The sequence below is a fragment of the Malania oleifera genome, chromosome 10 (assembly GCF_029873635.1).
Source record: "Malania oleifera isolate guangnan ecotype guangnan chromosome 10, ASM2987363v1, whole genome shotgun sequence".
Taxonomy (NCBI): domain Eukaryota; kingdom Viridiplantae; phylum Streptophyta; class Magnoliopsida; order Santalales; family Ximeniaceae; genus Malania; species Malania oleifera.
The window spans coordinates 38,408,147-38,427,184 of record NC_080426.1 but is presented as its reverse complement, the minus strand read 5'-3'; the positions used below and the strand labels follow the sequence as shown (position 1 = coordinate 38,427,184).

At 34.7% G+C, this 19,038-nt stretch overlaps 2 protein-coding genes across 5 annotated transcripts; both read left to right on the top strand.

The window, feature by feature from the left end:
* The first annotated feature begins 799 nt into the window (after positions 1-799).
* Positions 800-5,041, top strand: LOC131165345 (uncharacterized). Of its 2 annotated transcripts, XM_058123039.1 has the most exons (3): positions 820-988; positions 3,797-3,917; positions 4,056-5,041. In XM_058123039.1, exons 2-3 carry the CDS (start codon positions 3,856-3,858, stop codon positions 4,843-4,845), a joined length of 852 nt encoding a protein of 283 aa, XP_057979022.1. In that variant the 5' UTR covers positions 820-988; positions 3,797-3,855; the 3' UTR covers positions 4,846-5,041. The 2 variants fall into 2 exon arrangements, with proteins under 2 accessions (XP_057979021.1, XP_057979022.1); XM_058123038.1 differs by having other exon boundaries at positions 800-988; positions 3,797-5,041.
* Positions 5,042-5,881: 840 nt separating this feature from the next.
* Positions 5,882-18,146, top strand: LOC131165344 (vesicle-associated protein 1-2-like). Of its 3 annotated transcripts, XR_009139540.1 has the most exons (9): positions 5,938-6,218; positions 6,363-6,433; positions 6,562-6,643; positions 7,447-7,562; positions 7,674-7,838; positions 7,927-7,968; positions 15,377-15,454; positions 16,776-16,933; positions 17,489-18,046. XR_009139540.1 is itself a non-coding variant. In XM_058123036.1 (8 exons), the coding sequence occupies exons 1-8, from the start codon at positions 6,167-6,169 to the stop codon at positions 17,881-17,883; spliced, it is 717 nt and encodes a 238-aa protein (XP_057979019.1). In that variant the 5' UTR covers positions 5,882-6,166; the 3' UTR covers positions 17,884-18,146. The 3 variants fall into 3 exon arrangements, 2 of the variants coding, with proteins under 2 accessions (XP_057979019.1, XP_057979020.1); XM_058123036.1 differs by lacking the exon at positions 16,776-16,933 and having other exon boundaries at positions 5,882-6,218; positions 17,773-18,146; XM_058123037.1 differs by having other exon boundaries at positions 16,776-18,146.
* The last annotated feature ends 892 nt before the right edge of the window (positions 18,147-19,038 follow it).

The window sequence follows — 19,038 nt, the reverse complement described above, 5'->3', positions numbered from 1 at the left end:
AGCTAACAATTATTTTACTATGTATTATAATATAATAATTATTAATAAAACATAATTAAATTTTGAAATAAAGAAAAAGAACTATCAATAAATTTAAATTAATACTAAAAATAAAAACACTAATATAATTAATAATATTATTTTAACATAAATTAATATAATCATATGTTACAAATATAAATTAAGAATTAACAAGATTATTGTTAATCAAAAAATAATATTATATTATTTTTACTTAATAAAAATATTTAAATTTTAATTAAAAATAGAGATAAATATAATTATTAACAAAATTATTAATTAAAATTAATTGTATATTATTTTATTATACATTATAATCTATTAATTATTAACATAATATAATTAAATTGTGAACAAAAACATTACTATTTTTATTTGAAATATATTTGGAAATACATATTAGTTTTATAACTAAATTATGAATTCAACAAGAACTATTTATTAATTTAAATTAATATTAAATAAATTAAAATTTTAAATATAATTAATAATATTATTTTTATTATAATTTAATATGATAGTAATGTGTTATAAATATACGCTAATGAAAATATTATTAATAAAAAATAATTAAATTATATTATTTTTAAATAAAAATATTTAAATTTTAATTATAAGTAATTAAATAATCATTATTAAAATTATTAATTAAAAATATTAATATTTATAATTTAATATATATATATATTTAAAAATAATAATATAATACCCTATAATAAAAATAATTATTCAAATACCATTTATTTTAAATAATTAAATACCACTTATAAATTCATTTCTTGAAAAATACTTTTACATATATATGGTTCCAAAACCCGGTTAAACTATTTTTGACATCAGTACTTTGTCTTTGCATTTCTAAGCACTGAAGGAAGCGGAGTTGCGTTCGTCCCAAAGATTCAGCTGTGAAGATCCATTCGTTGCCTGTCGGACTGTCGGTCTATCCCATCTTCGTTTCTTAGAAGTGGTAAATTTATATTCCATTCCTCATCTAAGTCACTTCATCGGTTTCAGATTCTCCAAATTAAGTCGCGTCTAAGATTTTTAGCAATTAAACGATGTTTAATTTTGGGAGCGACTGGTATTTCTGTGATCTGGGATGTAAAGGGTATGCTTGGATTTGCGATATTATCAATTATTGGGGGCAAAAGTGAAGTATTTTCTCACATTAGTTTTAGTTTTTGGCAAATATGATTGGAGTTTGTTAATATTTGATGAAAATTCTAGATAAATTTGATTAATATTGAAGTGTATAAATAGCTAGATGTATAGGTTGTGTAATTAACAAAGAGGGTATTTGAGGTGGATGTCACATAGAAATGAATTATTCAGCTGTTTGTATTGTTTTTGCTTCTGAAACATGTCTTCTTTAATCTCGTTTTTTAATATGGGATCAGTTTATGCTGCTAGGTATTTTTAATATCAGTTAAAACTTTTTTATAATCATGTTTGGTGATGGTTTTATTTGTTCTTTTTTGAATGACAACCTTTTTTCTCCTTTGTGATATCTTCATTATGCTTACATGTGTGGATGACTGGATGTAAAATGGTGACCTTATTTTAATTTCCAGGGATATCTAAAACACAAAGTTGCTTTATTGGTATTAAATATTTTAAAATTTCCACTATCATTTTAAAAGAAGTGATCATGGTGATAGCTTCAAACGAAATGATCCACATGATAGCTTCACTCATTAAACACATATGATCAGTAAAAGATTAATAAGGGGACAAAAACAGTTTAATTTTTGTATTGATAGCTGACTATTCACGCATTCCCTCTGTTTTAGTTCTAAGATATTTATAAATAAATGCAGCTATGGAGCTATGGGGCGAGTTGATTTGTCTCCCCCAACTACTCCCCCCTGTCTCGAGGCCAGCTTAAAAACCCCTCATTAGATGATCATTAGTGAATTCTTGTATTATTGAAAAATGTCACATGCCAAGACCGTCATTAGCACTTAATTTGAATAGCCCATTCTCCTGCAAAATGGAATTGGGCTTCCTGTACGCTTGCTCCAAGCATTGGATAATATCTCCAACTTGGGAATCATCACAATCATTGGTCTTTTGTTGACGGTCATTCTGTAATCCAATTAATCAATTATCTCCACAATAGTATAAAATGATTTGTTTAGATTATCCAATAAGATTTAGTTTTTTATCCACTTCTATTTGAAATTTTTAGTTTTGTCTCCATTGTTAATTTATTCATTACATTTTTTTTTAAAAAAGAATAATTGAATCTAGAACAATCACCCCCCTCTTGGCGTCTTCTAAAAACAAAAGGTAAGTAAATAAAATAAGAATAAAAAAATCATCAATTCCAGTGTGCTACTAAGTAAATGGGAATTCTAAGCTGCATGTTTCCATGGCATGCTAGAGGGTTAGATGTTTTAACAAGGAAAAGCTGCCAAGCTTGAGACTGGATATCAATGCAAAAGTTTTTCTGAAATGCCATATAGATGTGTGCACCCACACGCTAATAATAGGACTAGACAAGATCAGCAAAGGTGGTCACAAGAGTCAATATGCAGAAATAAAAATACTAAAGTTCTTTTAGTGCAAAAGATGAAACTTGAAAAAGATTAGAATAACTAGGGTATGATTGGGATTGAATTACTTTCTTTTTTTTTGGATTCTTAGAATCGAATCACTTCTTTGGATTTTATCTATAGGTAGGCCATTATGGCACTCTTGAGACAATTTCAAATGTATTTTTCTCTGAGCAAAGGCACAGTGCAAAAGGTTCTTACTAGCTATATTTTCATTTTTTTCACACACTGAAAAATAGTTGGATCTAATACGTTATTCACATAGATCATGCAGGAAACATTTTGAGTTGATTGAATATCAAAATTTGTTTTACTAATGGCATTAAATTTTTAACCATTAAATATATATGGTAAAATAGTAGATGGTTGATGGACTTCTTACCCAAATACACACACGTACACGCATATAGTTAGATTTTATACTGTATGCATGTAGATCATGCAGGAAAAGGTTCAAGTTGGTTGTGTTGGAGTATTTTATATATATTGGATTGTCCTGGAGATTGATGAACATGGTATGTATAATTTGGGTATTGGATCCAATAGTTGGTTTTATAAAAGATTAACTGTGGACTACAAGGTAGTGTAACTGGGTAAGAGACTACTGCTGCGTTTGGGAGCATGGATTTTGGACCTTGGATTTGGATTTGAATGGATTTGGACAAATTTGAATACAATTTTGTATTATATCATATCCAAATTCAATACAACTTCAAATCCGAGGCCTCTCCAAACATAGGTTAAGAGTTACTAATTCTTTGACTGGTGTCAACAGATCCTTGCTCTCTGTCTTTCTCAAGAAGAATAGTTAAAGATAAAAGAGAGAGTTGCAAAGAAGATGAGAATTCATTCTCCTACAGTATTAGAAAAAAAAAAAAAAGAACTTTCATATAAAATATAATATAGATAGGCGCACGCATACACACACACACTGAAACAAGTATAAAATATTGTTTCCTCTAACATTCTGGCGCATGACAGGCATATTCAAGAAGTCCTATAGTGCATGTTATTCAATGAATATGGTTAATTTGCAATTATGGAGAGTAGAACTACATGTTTTGGAATCAAAAGAATATGGGAATGATCATTAAGATAAAAGAGGGCGGGGGGGGGGGGGAAGAAAGCAAGTTAAAACTGAGTAATCTTACAATACCAGTTTTATATTTTTTATATGCTTAGCGCTTACATTTCCTGAATTCTTCAATTTACATTTTCAGAGGATGAAGAGCATAGCTTGCTCTTCACAATATTGACTTCTCAATTTGTGAGCCAAGAAATGGCTTCTTTGGCCTGGCCTACTGCATCAAGTACTGTTGCTGTTACCAGATTCCATCCCAGGTGCCTAAAATCCCAAAATTCAGTCTTCAGATGCACATTTCCTCATATTCGCATTAGACGTTTCCCTTTTTGTTGCACAAACTTGACCCCTTGGGAACCTTCACCTGTCTCATATGCTCCTGCTGACAACATTGACAGTAACTTCTTGAAAGGAACTACCAACATATTTGACACGCTAAAACCTGATGATACAACTGAGGTTCCAGTGATGTGTACCGAAGAGCTTACAGATGTGGGCAATCAGCCATTGGTGCAGTTTAAGTTCCTTAAATGGTCAATGTGGCTTCTGGGTCCATCTCTTCTTCTTGCAACAGGCATGGTTCCCACCTTGTGGCTGCCCATATCTTCCATATTTCTTGGCCCCAACATTGCCAGCCTGCTTTCCTTGATTGGACTTGACTGCATCTTTAACCTTGGCGCTACTCTTTTTCTCCTAATGGCTGATTCTTGTGCCCATCCCAAAAGCCTATCGGAAAACTGCAACAGCAGTGCTCCCTTCAGTTACCAGTTTTGGAACATAGTTGCAACCATGACTGGGTTCATTGTACCCCTAATGATGCTGCTTGGTTCTCAAAAGGGATTACTTCAACCTCAGCTGCCCTTCATTTCATTTGCTGTTCTTCTGGGGCCCTACCTTCTGCTCTTATCTGTACAGGTTCTGACCGAAATGCTGACATGGCATTGGAAGTCACCTGTGTGGCTAGTGACGCCCGTTGTGTACGAGGCTTATCGTGTGTTGCAGATGATGAGGGGTCTGAAGCTTGGTGCTGAACTCAGTGCACCGGCATGGATGATGCACACCATCAGAGGGCTAGTATGTTGGTGGGTGCTGATCCTTGGTGTGCAGCTCATGAGAGTTGCTTGGTTTGCTGGCTTTGCTGCCAGAGCTCGTCAACAAAATGCTTCTTCATTTGCCATTGACGCATAACTTGATTACAAATCTTGAAGATTACTGCAGTTTTTAGTATCTGAAGTGTTGGCCTTTCATCAGAGGAAAAGTATCATGTAAAAAGTTGTGTCAAATACAAATGTTTTTAAGTATATTATTGACTTGTAGCTTGGGAAATGTCTGTAGTATTCACCTTGTTTTCACTATGTTTTTGGTAATTTACTTTTTTCATATCTATGCTTCTATATGCTCACACATGTACTTAAAATAATGAATGTCATATCTGAGTAGGAAAGAGATTACAGTTAATCCAAATTATGACGGAGATAACAACAATCTGGATGGAATGGATTCTAGGTCTCTCTGCCTGCTCCAAATTTGGCCCACAATCACTGGAAGGGATTTGCCTACACCAACTGAGGATCTGTTAAATCCCATATTAATTGATGTTCTGTTAATATCCCTATTTTAAACTAGATTTGGATTTGTTTGCAACATAGTTTTTGAATGCAAGGAATTGCCTGTGCCAATTGCCTAATGCTTTGGGTTGATTCTTCAACCTAAATCGTCAACTTCACAAAAATTTTAAATCAGAATTAAATCATTTCCTACGAGTCCAAAATTGTTTTTTTTTTTTTGGATTATGCACCGGGTTTTCACGTGTTCATTTAATGGTCCATGTGGCTAATCTCGCACCCCTTGAAGTCGACCTCACAATTCTAAAGGGAAGTAAATTTCAGGAATTCAGGAGCGGAAACGAATCCGGGAAGATTTGAACACTTGATCTTGTGAGAGGCACTCCGATAGCCCGCACTACCACCTGAGCCACACGGGGTAATGAGTCCAACGTTTGTTGGTTTGTTTGCTACGAGTCTATGACCAAAGCTGCTCTTTTCCTAGGAATTGTAGAAAATGACATTTGAATTTTTGCACTTTTGAAAAAAATGTCTAAAAAGTTGAGGAGATTCTGGTAATTGAGTAAATGATTCAGTACGCATTTGGTTGATTTTTTAAAAGAAATGTAAATCCCATAATTAATAGCATTTATATAAAATTACATGATTCCGAAGGTTGCATGCAAAACTTGTTGTGAAGTGACAAAAATACCCAAAAAAAAAACGACCGCAGCCAAAAGAGAAGACCCGGAGAGACAATCTGCACTGTCCCACGTTGTTCCCCGTTGTTCCTCTCTCTCTCAGTCTCTCTCTCTCTCAGAAGTCATTCTTGGATCTCTCCCCCTCTTTCTCTCTCTCCATCTCTATTATTGCATTTGCTCGCCGGTGACCGGAATCGTCTCCGCCAGCCTCGGGATACCGCTCTTATTTCCGATCTTCGGCGGCTTCTCACCGATCCTTACGGCATGAGTTCGGGCGAACTTATCAGTATCGAGCCTCAAGAGCTTCAGTTTCCATGTAAGCTTATACGAAACATTTCCTTCATAATTCGGAATCTTTCAAGGCCTGAATGTCGCGAGTCGCTTTGTTGCTCAGATCTGCGCCTTTATTTTCTTTGTTTCGAGTGTTTTTTGACTTGGCTTGTGTTTTTGGCTTGGAAAGTTGAGTTGAAGAAGCAGATCTCGTGTTCTTTGCAATTAACGAATAAGTCGCAAAACTATGTGGCCTTCAAGGTAGCAATTTTTATTCTTTTTCTCTTTATTTCTTTAATTATATTATGGGATCATTGTAAAATACAGTTATAAATTTTGCATTTTTTTGGACTTTGTTTGTGAATCTGAAATTGTTGGTATTCTATCAGGTCAAGACGACAAATCCGAAGAAGTACTGTGTCCGTCCTAATACTGGAGTTGTGTTGCCACGCTCTACTTGTGATGTTATAGGTCTTTCGCTATCTCCTTCTCCCTCCCTCACAACCTCTCCCCCTCCCCCCTCCTCCTTTTCTCTGTGTGTGTGTATGTGTTTAAACATCATTTGCCTCATGGGCAAATCGCTCCAATGGTCCCGCCCAACTGCGCATTCAATCTCACTTTCATACCCAAATTTCGATTTAACAAGACCAATGATTAGTAAAACCATGAAATTGTTGGAATTTCAAGTAGCAAACCAACTCATTTAAATCGAAGATGCAGTATCTACCACTCAGTTGGTATTGAATTTCCTATTTTTTGTAGATTTGTTGCCTAGATTGCAAGCCTAGCAAAAAAAAAACTTTTCAACCTGTAATGTCCTACTGCATATCTGCCCTTGCGTGCACTCCTTTTTGCTGGAAAACTCCTTGCTCAACCTGCTCAACGAGCTAACGTGGATGGTCCAAGCTGATTAGGATTCCACCTCAGCCAAAATCCCTATTTCTTACAAATTTGGATGCAATGGGACTGTATCGAAGTAATTATCATAGTTTGTGATTCATTGTGAGACAAATTGAAGTTTAGGGAACTATTAGTGTAATACTGTAACTTACACTTTATCTACTCGATCATGGATCCATCTCACATTACTTGTGTTTGAATGATCTCTATCTCACGCAGACACATTTGTGTCTGCACATAATTATTCTCCTATTCATATTTTTTCAATTTTATTGTAAATTATCATCACTCTCTAAAATCAAATTTTTTGTTAATCATCTTTCTCTCTCCTCACCACAGTTTTCGGACTAATTGTCTATATTTTTATGGCTCAGTTACAATGCAAGCACAAAAGGAGGCTCCTCCGGACATGCAATGTAAAGATAAATTCCTCCTCCAGAGTGTAATCGCAAGTCATGGGGCAACTATAAAGGATGTTACTGCAGAATTGGTAATAATATGCAACTATATGATACTTACGTGCTAGTATGTTAAGTTTCAAATAGCACAACTTATGGCTTTCATTGGTGGGTGGCTTCTTTGCTTCTTCTTTTCAATTCAGTTTAGCAAGGATTCGGGGAATCTTGTTGAGGAGTGCAAGTTGAGGGTGGCTTATGTTGCACCACCGCAGCCACCATCACCAGTGCGAGAAGGGTCTGAGGAAGGTTCTTCTCCTAGGGCTTCAGTATCCGATAATGGGAATCTTAACGCCTCTGAATTTCCTGCTGTGAGTATTTTGAGGTGTTTTGCAGGTCTTTTAAATCTTTTAATCATCTTTTCAGGTAAATAGATTCTGATATTGTTATCTTTTGTAGCTTTCAAGGTCATATTTTGATCCTCAAGATAGTACATCGGAGGTATTCTTAATTTTTTTAATTTTGCATTTGCTATACTTTGTTTTGATATTTTCAATATTGAATTTTAGAGGTCAATCTGCTATGCATTTTTTTAAAGAAGCAAGCTATGAATTAGTAGTGGTGATTATTTGTATATCATTAGGTTTTACTATTATTTGGTAAAATTTTAACTGAGTGGATCACAAGTTAACAGTTATGACTGTTATTCCCTATATATGTATGTGTATGCATTACAGGAACTTTGTAAACTGGTGGTTTTGTTTTGTTTTGGTTTGGTTTGCTTTTTTAAACATTTAGCGGAGCAATTTTTTTGAGTAAAGGAATTACTTTCGCATCTATGAGAATCTTGGCTAATCAATAGCCCTTTTTGTCTTTGTATTCAATTTTATCTTTTTTTACCCGCCTCTTAATGTTAGTACATTGTTGGCTTCACATGCCCATAACCTCTTTTAGCTTCTTCGAATTATCAACATATTTTATTCTTTTCATCTCACTGTTCTCAAAACCATAAATCTTGGCAGAGTAACTAGGTAGTAGCACACGTCATGTGATTTGCAAGAGATATGAAATAAGATTCTCTCATAATGAAAAATGAGCTGTTAGCTATTGTCAAATTATATTCAAAATCTCATAAACATATTAAAAAAAATGAGGAAGGGAGATAATGTTGAAATTTGAAAGGAATAAAAATTAGAAAAGAGGTTAAATTGTCAAATAATAATCACATATTTTTGGGTCCTAACAGTAAAAGCTACTCGCCAAACAGTTAAAAAGTAGTGAAACAACGAGTAATACAATTTATCAGATGATTTAAGGTAAAGCTAAGGGTGGATTGTGAGCTGCTTGTTGAGGATGTTCACAGATTTGCTGTGCATTTGCTTGTGGTCTGATCTTTCCTAAGATTGATAATGGTGTTCCATAATTAGGAACAATTCCCAAACAAAATTACTGCAAATTCCATGAAGACTTGAAGATGATTGAACCCAAGATTAATTTAAAAAGCATGTTGGTCAATGCCTAACCTTTCAAAAACAATCAACAAAAATTGGATTATGTTGTAAGAGACTATATTATGATTAAATACCTGAATTGATATCATATTGATGAGGATGGAATTAAAGAGATGATGTCCTAAAATCTCATGCAGCACTAGAAATAACTAAATTTGAAATTAATTTATTCAGCATGTTATGCCAACAGTATCATATACTAAAGCAGCAGCTACATTAGGGTGAAGCTGATTCTTTGTCCCAATGAAACTTGGTACTTCATCTTTAAAAAAGGAACAGTATAACCTGACAGTTGCTTTTAGATTTATACCTCATGCCCACCACAGGTGGATGTTATTATCTCTGCTGACTCTAAGAGCTCTGTCAGATTAGTATACAACAGAGATTCTAGCTTCCTTGGATAGACAATCAGCTACTTTCAGCAGATTCATTGCTAGGCATTAGGAACACCAAGGTCATAAATAAATTAGTATGAATCATTTTTTACTGCATTTGCTTGCTGTCTCCCCATGTTGTTTAACTCAACATCCAGATCTTCCTATTAAAAAGTGTTAGCTGTACACTGCATATTAATGCTTCTCTTAGAGAATATTAGGGAATTGTTAAATCAGATAAGTGATTTGGAAAAAAAAATTCTATATCAGAGTAGAGAATTAGAACTGAAAACATAGAGGGGATCTTTCTTGTTCAAATACAAATAATACACATTGTCAAAATGTCAAACAGTTGGTGTGTTATAATACTTTTAGAAAACAGCTTTTAGTTTCCACTTTTAATTTTTTAAAGAATTACAAAAAAAGCTAGCTAATTTTTCAATTTTAGAACATTTGTATAAAAAAAATAAAAACAATAAAAAGTTTTTGGCACTATTTTCTTGTGGAAATAGTTTTTATCTTCCATTCTAATTTTTCAAATAAAATTTTTCCATTCTAATTTTTCAAATAATTACAAAAATGCCACGTTGTTTTCAATTTTCTAAATTTATATAGAAACATTGAAAACATTATCGTATTGTTTTCTAGATTCTTGATTTCTTACTCTGCGTTTGGGAGCATGGAATGTGGATATTTGAGATTTGTATGGATTATGGCAAAATATAGTATAAAATTGTATTGAGCTTCTTCTAAATCTGCACAAATTCAAATTCAAGCCCCAAAATCCATGATCACAAAAATCTCATACAATTTTTTGGAAACTGAAAAACAAGTTTTTTTTTTGTAATTCTTTTTAAATCTAGGATTAAAAAAAAAAAAAAAAACCTGTTTTTTTCAACTAAACAAACTCTTTATTTTCTACCTTTCTTGAAAAACTAAAAAATAAGCTGGAATTTTATATTTTTTTTAAAAATAAAAAAATGAAAATGGAACATGTTTTTCGTAACTAAATGTACCTGTATATTTATGATTTAAGATTCAAAGCGGCATCATTAAAACATCTGATCTGGTGTCCAAATTCAGTGATTTTTTTAGGCCAAAATAGTATCCAACACTGCTCCATCTTTAACTGCAAAACCAAAATAACGAAAACAACTATGCTAAATTGAAACATTAGGTTTAACACACAAAATAAAATGCCTTAAACAAGCAGGAAGTTGGGATTAGAACCAAAGAAAAGAACTGTTGAAAGAAAAGGGCTGGACAGGAACTCTGCAAAAAACATATTATTGTAGTTTCACTGTGTCATTGTCAGTACTTTAGTAGAGCAGATCTTCCATCAATTTATTTTAGATATTTTTATTCTTGAAATATGTGACCTCTGTTGTATACTAATCTCTACCTATAATCTCTAAGATATGTAACAACGCTGTTGAGAAGGTTTGAGATCATGTTCAAACTTTTCTTTAAGATGTATGTCCATTGATTTCCATAGCAGGGAAACATTAGATAACAAAGTTAGAATTCTTGAATTTTGAGATCATGTTCAAACTTTTCTTTAAGATGTACATCCATTGATTTCCACAGCCGGGAAACATTAGATAACAAAGTTAGAATTCATGAAAAGAATTCCAGCATGAAGTAATGAAGACATCTAAATCTTCTGATAAGCATATGAGCAAACCTATCCAAATATTTTGAGGGAAAGAAAAGTAGTGTGAGATATATGCTGGTAGCCTGGTACTACATATTGTTAACTGGTGAAAGAAACATGTCTATGGAATATTATATGACTAAGATAATCCTTTTCTTCTATACTATTTCTAGGTAAACATTATAGAATTTTCCATTAATTCTCAAAAGAATGATTAACAATGTTTGCTTCAAAAATTAGATTTATTCTTATTCCCAAATATTTAAAACATTTGACCGAGTCCCATAACAGCCATTTGACTTTTGAGCCAAGATACTGAAAAAATAATTTCCAAATGGGGAAACATTGTCAGGATTCCTCGCCTTCATGTTGGTGGACATTGTCACATGGAGTACTTGATGAAAATTTTATTGTGATCAGATGTGATGATCAAAAGATTTGAAATAAGTAAATAAATAAATAAGCATAAAATAAACTCTCATATTGTTCATATACAAGTGTTTATTCAAGTAGATTGACTATTGACTCTATAAAATTTTGTCTTTTACCCTCTTCTAAAACTATCTTTCAGGAAAAAGAAACTATTAAATCTACTTGTGTAAATGCTGGTCCAACTATGAAAAAAAAAAAATGCTCAGATGGTCAGACTGCTTCACTGCTAATTTATACGAGCACATGAAAGGAAGTCAAAATATATTTGTTTGTGAACAGCTATGCTAATCAACAAATACTAATAAAATCTGTAATTATAAAAGAAGGTTAAAAAGGAATAAACCAAAACTCTATTGTAATGATTTGATAAACACCCAGTGGGTCCACCTTATTCCTTATTAAACAGACTTTTTGAATAAGTGTTGCGAACATGAACGGAACAATTTGCAATTAGTGGGGTGAAACTCATGAGTCACAAATAATTAGCATAGAGACAAAATAAAACCATAGTAGAGTGCCATATGACTTATGCTAATCTAATCAGTGTAATCACAAATAATTGGGCCCTGGAAACTTGGTGTCAAAAAGCATTGAGTTGGTGACTGTGACACTTTCAAATGAAATCCGATTCCCTTGGGCGTAGGTTGATCTGACGTAAATATGGAGTCTCAAAAGGCTCTGTTGCTTTAACTGGGTTAATGCTGCTAATGTGAGCCCTTGGGAATTCATCTCTCAGGTTTACTGTCTTTCCATTCCTTGGATGAAGATGCTTCATTTTCTAGGGGTTGTGTTGCTTGTATAATCTTTCCAATTGCTGTAGTGCCTATGTATTTAACTTTCTTGGTTCTGATGATAGTTCTTGGAACTTCTTCAGGAGAAAATTTGGAGATAGAGATGAGTGATTTTGTTCAGTTGTTGATTGTTCTTGACTCTGTTAAAGACTAGGTAGAACCATTGAAGGGTGTGGACCTTGGATACTTAGGCCGTTTTTCCTTGTAAATCACTTTTCGTTCCTGTGTTACTACTGTTGATCATTTCCCTTTGTATTCTTTTATTTGGAAAGGAAAGATCACTTACAAAATCAGGGCCTTTACCTGGCCAAACATTATCAAAATAGTAATCCATGTGGATAGGAACCAAACATCTTTCACGAACATGTAGAATTATCAACCTAAGATATCTCATAAGGCTCTCAGTGAGTTCCTGGATGAAGTTGCGTACGAGTGACTTCCTTTCTTGAAACTGCGTTCATAGGACATCTTCCATCAATGATCAATTTGTATACATTTCTCCACACTCGAGAAAGGTGTGGAATGGTTTGATATTATGCCTAGAGTAGACAAAAGCTATTCATTCTTCCACTAAACAATTCACCAAAAGCCCTTAACACAATTTGCTAACAATCCTCAATCTATTTTTGCAAACTACAAATCTGATTCCCAATGTGCAAGAACTATCTTCAATTCACATGTGGTCTAGAGCCCATGCAAAAAGTAAACAAATTCACAAAGAAAACTCACAACCACAGTGATTCAAACATATTTATTGCTGGCAGTGACAAATTCACACTCCAAAGTGCTTGATGGTTCTAATTCTTCATTTTCTAGCCTTTCAAATCAAATTATCACACTTTGCTCACAAATTATCATGGTTTTTAAACCTGGACTAGAATGGCTGGTCCAACCCGGTCGGACCAGAACCAGCTGGTCCACTGATCCGGATATGTCTGAAAACCAGAAATTCTTCATACCAGTATCAACCCAGTTGGACTTGGGTGACTCGGTCTAAACCAGTCAAACCTGGTGAATCAATTGAGTTTATCCAGCCTCTTGTATTAAAAAAAGGGGTGGAGAAGTGGGGAAGGAAATTGGGTACCATGCATTTTGATCCCCTGACCTCTTTGTAAGGTGGGGAAGCTGCTTACCACTGAGCTGGCGCTACACACACGCACACATCATAAAAATTGCATATATTTAAATGCATCCGTACGTATATATATTTATATCATCATCATCTTGTTGTAATTTGTGTGTGCGTGTGCGCGCACATCACCGGTTCAACTGCTGGGTTGATCCACTGGTGTGACCGGTCCAACTGACCAGTGACTTTGCCAATTCAGGTACTGATCAGGTTTTTAAAACCATGCAAAATATCATGTCCACAATCAAAGTTCTTGTTGCAAATCAAAATATCACATAGAAAACCCAAATATCAAGGCTGGGGCAATTTCTCGCAAGTCTGGAACCAGGAGAATACTCTGACAGATTCCTACTAGCAGCTGCCGGTTGCCAGCCCATGGGGCGCATGAGTTGCCGGTGGTAGACTCCTGCCATGAAACTTGGCGCAAAGTGAGATCAGGGGATGGATATTGCACTGGTAGTGGTGGTGTGATGAGAAAAGAGCATGAAGTTAGGGATTTTGAGGGGCCATCAGCTGGAGAATGTTTTGCCAGCATGTGGGAGTCCTCCAGTGATCAGATGGTGAAGAAATTTTAGGGGCTAGGGTTTCTGCAGGTTCTGTTTTTTATGGTATGGGAGGTGTTTAGAACAGGGCAGAAGAAAGAAAGAAGGGGATGCTGGTAGCAGGGACAGAACAGAGGAGAAAGTTCAGATTAGAAGCAGAGCAAGGAGGGAGAGACAAGTTACAGAACAAAGGAAAGAAGGAAGAGGAGAAGAAGAGTAAAAAGGGAAGATAGGGGAATTGAAAAGGATGGATGGATACTGTGGTTGGGCTCTAGTACCAAATGATGCAGGGTAACATCAAGGTTCTGCAGCCATGAGAGATAGAAGGGAGGAAAAGGGAAGAAGGAACAGGGAGGAGAAGAGAGAGGAGATATAAGGGGGAATTACATGTTCTTCAATTCAATTTCATCAACTGGCTACAACATGGCTTTCACACTCTATTTATGAGAAAGCCTATTCACATGAAATTACACATATACCCCCTAAAACTACATTACATTACAAACATGCCGCTAGAATACACAAATATTACAAACGAGCCCCCAAATACACATGATACTGTACTAATTAAACTAAACACAAAGTAGACTACATAACCAAACCCAACAACCCCTTGACCCATTCTTCTTAATTATTCTCCAACAAGGATTTTCCCAAAGTCTTGCTTCTTGTCCTTCATCACACTGGAAGAGAATGAGAGAGAGCGAGTGAGAGGGAGATCCTGAAGAGATAAGGGAGGGAAATTGGGTGAGGAAGTGTTTAAAAAATGAAAAAAAAAAAAAAAAAAGGAAAATGGAAAGAGCTTTAATAAAGCTGCATGTGGCTGAGCTTCTGTTTTACAGTAACACTCGTTGATCCTTAAATGAGTATAGTATATTTGAGTTTCAATTTCCATTCTTTATTTCATGGTTTTAAAAAACCTGGATTAGGTGGGCTGCTCCGACCCCGTCAGGCCGAGCTGGTAACTTTTCCAGTCTGGGTGAAGTCACTTAACTGGAAAGGAACCAGAGTGAACCTGGCCATATTGGGGCAATACGGATTACGGAACCTCTTACTAGCAAGAGAAAGACCTCGCCAACCAGCCAGCAATGTATTTTTGACCTTTTGCTCAAGAAATAATATATTGATAGGCCTTCTTGGCTACTCTGCAGTGCTAATGCTTTGTCTTTTATCATATCGTGTTAAGATATAATATGATTTACATATCCATAATACCTAATTGCCCCTAGAAACCAACTTAAATAGATTTTTAATGAAATCAAACTGATTTCTCTCATCCTTGGATATTTGTTTCTCTCTTAATATGATATAATAAAAAATTTAAAAAATATTTTATAAAATAGAAAAATATAAATTATATTTAAAGTATTGCTAATAATTATTTTTTTATAATTAGTTAATAGGTGATTATGACCAAATATTTCTATTATTATTATTTTTGTTTACTGTAGTTTTGACAAGTTCTCATAATTTCAGGCTAGAGCTCTTATTTCAAAGCTGACCGAGGAGAAAAATTCTGCTATTCAGCAAAATGTCAAGCTTCAGCAAGAATTGGTGAGAGATTTTCTATTTGACCTCATTTTCTAAGAAGTGCTTATTTGCCTTTGAAAACAACCCTATTTTAAATGTTTTCTTGATATAAAAGGCAATCATTAAGAGAGCATAGCATACCCCAAAAGCTTTATAGGAATTCCAGTCATCCTCTTATGTGCATTTTAAGGATAGTTTAACTGAAGTTTTCATTGATGCAGAACTTGGTAACAATGGTATTAGAGAAAGTGCACTTTGGTACTTGGTTCAGAACATTCTCTTTTAAAAATTAGAAAGGGTGGACAATACATCGGTCATATTTATTGAAGACTAGTAGAGAAGCACAGATGTTTTAGCAAATATAATCGCAAGTTTTTAGGTAATATTGTGAGGATAAGAAATTTTCTTCATCAGAGAGGGCAGAATCAATGAGAATTTGATAAGGATTAAAAGAGTTTTGGCTTTTCTCACTAGTGGGGCTTCTCCATTTTGATCACTCGCTGGTTTCTTAATGAATTTCACTTTTAATAATGCACCCCCCCCCCCCCCCCCCCCGGGGGTGCCCCCCACCCCCAAAAAAAGAAAATTTTTTGAAGTTTCTCCGAAAAGATTGTTTTATTTCTATCACTTCAATTTGTTTTATTTCTATCACTTGCATTTTTTGTTCATTTTTGTGATCATTCATTTTTTTAGTACAATCAAGTTGTGAACATATTTTTGAAAATTCAATAAAATTGATTAAAACCTTGAAAACCTACCAAGTTCTCTACTTTGATTTAGAGGAAGTGCTTAGATTTCTTTATGCGTACCTCTTTTGGTTCTCTGTTAAAGTTGGGCATCTTCTGGGGGTAGTTGATCTTGCTGAATGACTGGAGACCTCACTAGAATCATGTCCAGTGAGAAAGTTAAGCTGCAGGTCTCCATTAGGTTGATAGCTTGTTCGTTGTAGCACTGAACTTGACTTCACACGCTTACGAACATACCAGTTTTGTCTGCTCAAGAAGAATGTTAATGCAGTGCCTTTTGGGCATGGTATCCAATTTAACTTGTGTGTCTATCATGTAAAATCTACTATGAACTAATTCTGTTAGAGTCCATCAGTAGCTTCCAAGTTTGCTCAGAATTCTTTATAATTTTCCTATGCACTTTCCAAAGTATGTGCTGGAAAAGATACTTAGAGCGTTGTTTCCATGCCTAGATTTCAGGGAGTTGCAGTGTCTGAATACCCGTTTGCCCATCCACATGTGGCTCTTGTCATGTCAGCAAATCAAATAATTTAATCAGAAGTTCATGCAAACAAGAAAAAAATGGCCCTTATTTATATTTTGCATCATGAAATATGCAGTAAGCTCTTCTTGCATGAAACAAATAAGCTGCCATCCTTCAGTATGGAGTCGGAACTTTGACGGTAAATGCTGGAAATGAAGAAGCTGTCATCCTTCAGCGTGACCCTGATGTGGAAATGGCTTACTGAAACGTGATCAGCTGTCTTAGAGGTTTTTGGTATGAGTGTAAAAAATTATGAAAATGAAAACCAAAACGGAACTTAAAAACCAGAAGCAAAAATTAAAAATCTAAATAGCAGTTGGTTAATATTTTATAAAACTAGTACAAATTAAAAACTTGATTGTGCAAATGCTTATTGTCATCCTTGAATCAAATAATAATAAAAATAAAAAATTTACAAGTTAAACCTTACTATAATAAAAATAGAAATTATTATAATTGTTTTATTTTATTATTGTATTTCAAAACTCACATTTTCAGTGCTACAAGAACAATCTTATTGTAAATGAAAATTTGAAAAATAGTTTTAAAAAATTAGTAACTTATTATTTTTTTTTCTAAATAAATTATGGATATTTCTTTTTTAATTATACTTAAATTCACATAGCATTTTATTCTTATTTTTATTTTTATTAAAAATTATGTATAAAATGAATAATTTAATCTTAAAAAATTCAGTTTTTTCGCCAGTAGCTGAAAACTGATAACAAATGTAGTAGAAAACCGGCACTACAAATAAATATGTTGTCATAATCTATTTCTTCTGTGCAGAAATGACAACATATATCATGAATGATACAAGGACCTTAGCAATTGCGGTTGGTTCCTAGTCTTTTTAATGTTTATGCATCCATAGCATTATAAAATTGTGATTGTTGGCCAAAACATCTTGAGGTGTTATGGCTTCAAGTGTAGCAAATCCAGTTTCTGTGTTTGTTTCAGTTTCGTTCGTAAGATACAGCAGAATTTCAAGGTAGTTTCTGTTTAACAATTTACTGAGATTTAGTCAACCTTGTGCAAACACGGATGTGTAACTCTTTACTAATGACGTGCAGGAGCTGTTGAGGCGGGAAGGCAGCAGAAGCCGCGGTGGGATCCCATTTATATATGTAGTGCTTTTCGGCTTGCTGGGCATCCTTTTGGGATATGTTATGAAGAAAACATGACCAATGGAGTTGGAGTTGCCCTTTGTCAATCTTGATTTGTCACTTCCCCCACCCCTGCAGCCTGTTAAGAAAATGCGAAACAAAAAAAAGAGAACAAACGTGTGAAACAATGAGAATGGGGGGGACTTCCTGTTTGTTTGGTAATTACACTGTAACTGGAAGACATGCTGGAATGTATTTGATGGGGTTTGTAGTTGTGAAGTCAAACGACTTTTGAGAGCATTCACTCTGTTAGTTGTGAAGTCAAACGACTTTTGAGAGCATTCACTGTGTGAAACGACTCCTGCTGCTTAGGCTACTTGGCTCCGTGACAGTTCTTGTCTCTCTCCCTCCCTTCTGGGATCACAGCCTGCCCATTTTTTGCACTGGGCTCAGATATGGGGCACAACAATGCAAGTAACATGTCATGATGCAAATAGAGAGAGCCCGATGGAACAAACAATTAGTTAAGAGCCATTGAATCCACTCTACTCGGCATGATCATAATTAGTGGAGGGGTTGGGATGGACTTTCAATGTGAACAAAATTTGGTGGACAAATGAATCCATTAATTCGATGGTGCTGTCCCGTATCATCATTTGTGAACCAGTTGGCACGTAAATTGGGAGTTTAGGTCAGTATCTTGGACCAATAGCTAGCTGTTTCTGCTCCAGGAGATCATTCTTCGCTTTTAAATATGCATGCAATCTAATAAATAGTAAGTGAAGACGGTGAATTCAGTTTGGGCATGAACTGGTCAGGGCCCTGGTAAGCTCATCGCCTAACCCTGCTAGCTCATCAATATGATCCTTTAAAATAAAATTATATATACATGTGCAAGCCCAAAGAAAAGGTGATTTGAACTCTGTTGGTCTCACAAATGAATCATTAAGGGATTCTTGATACATTCAATAGGGAAAAGGGAGATGTATAATTGTGTATCATTGTTATGAGACCAAATAAACTTACCATAACCACCCCACGCCCCAAACAACCCAAAAAAAAAAAAACTCGATTTAGATTGAGAAGATTACACTATGAAACACAGAAGGAGGGCCGATAAAAAAGGAGGTAATTTTTTATTACTATTGCCATCAGTGTTTTAAATGGCCTTCGTAAGGCGCGCCTTGAGGCGTTTTGGACTTTAAATGCCATGCGGGGGGGAAAACTCACCTT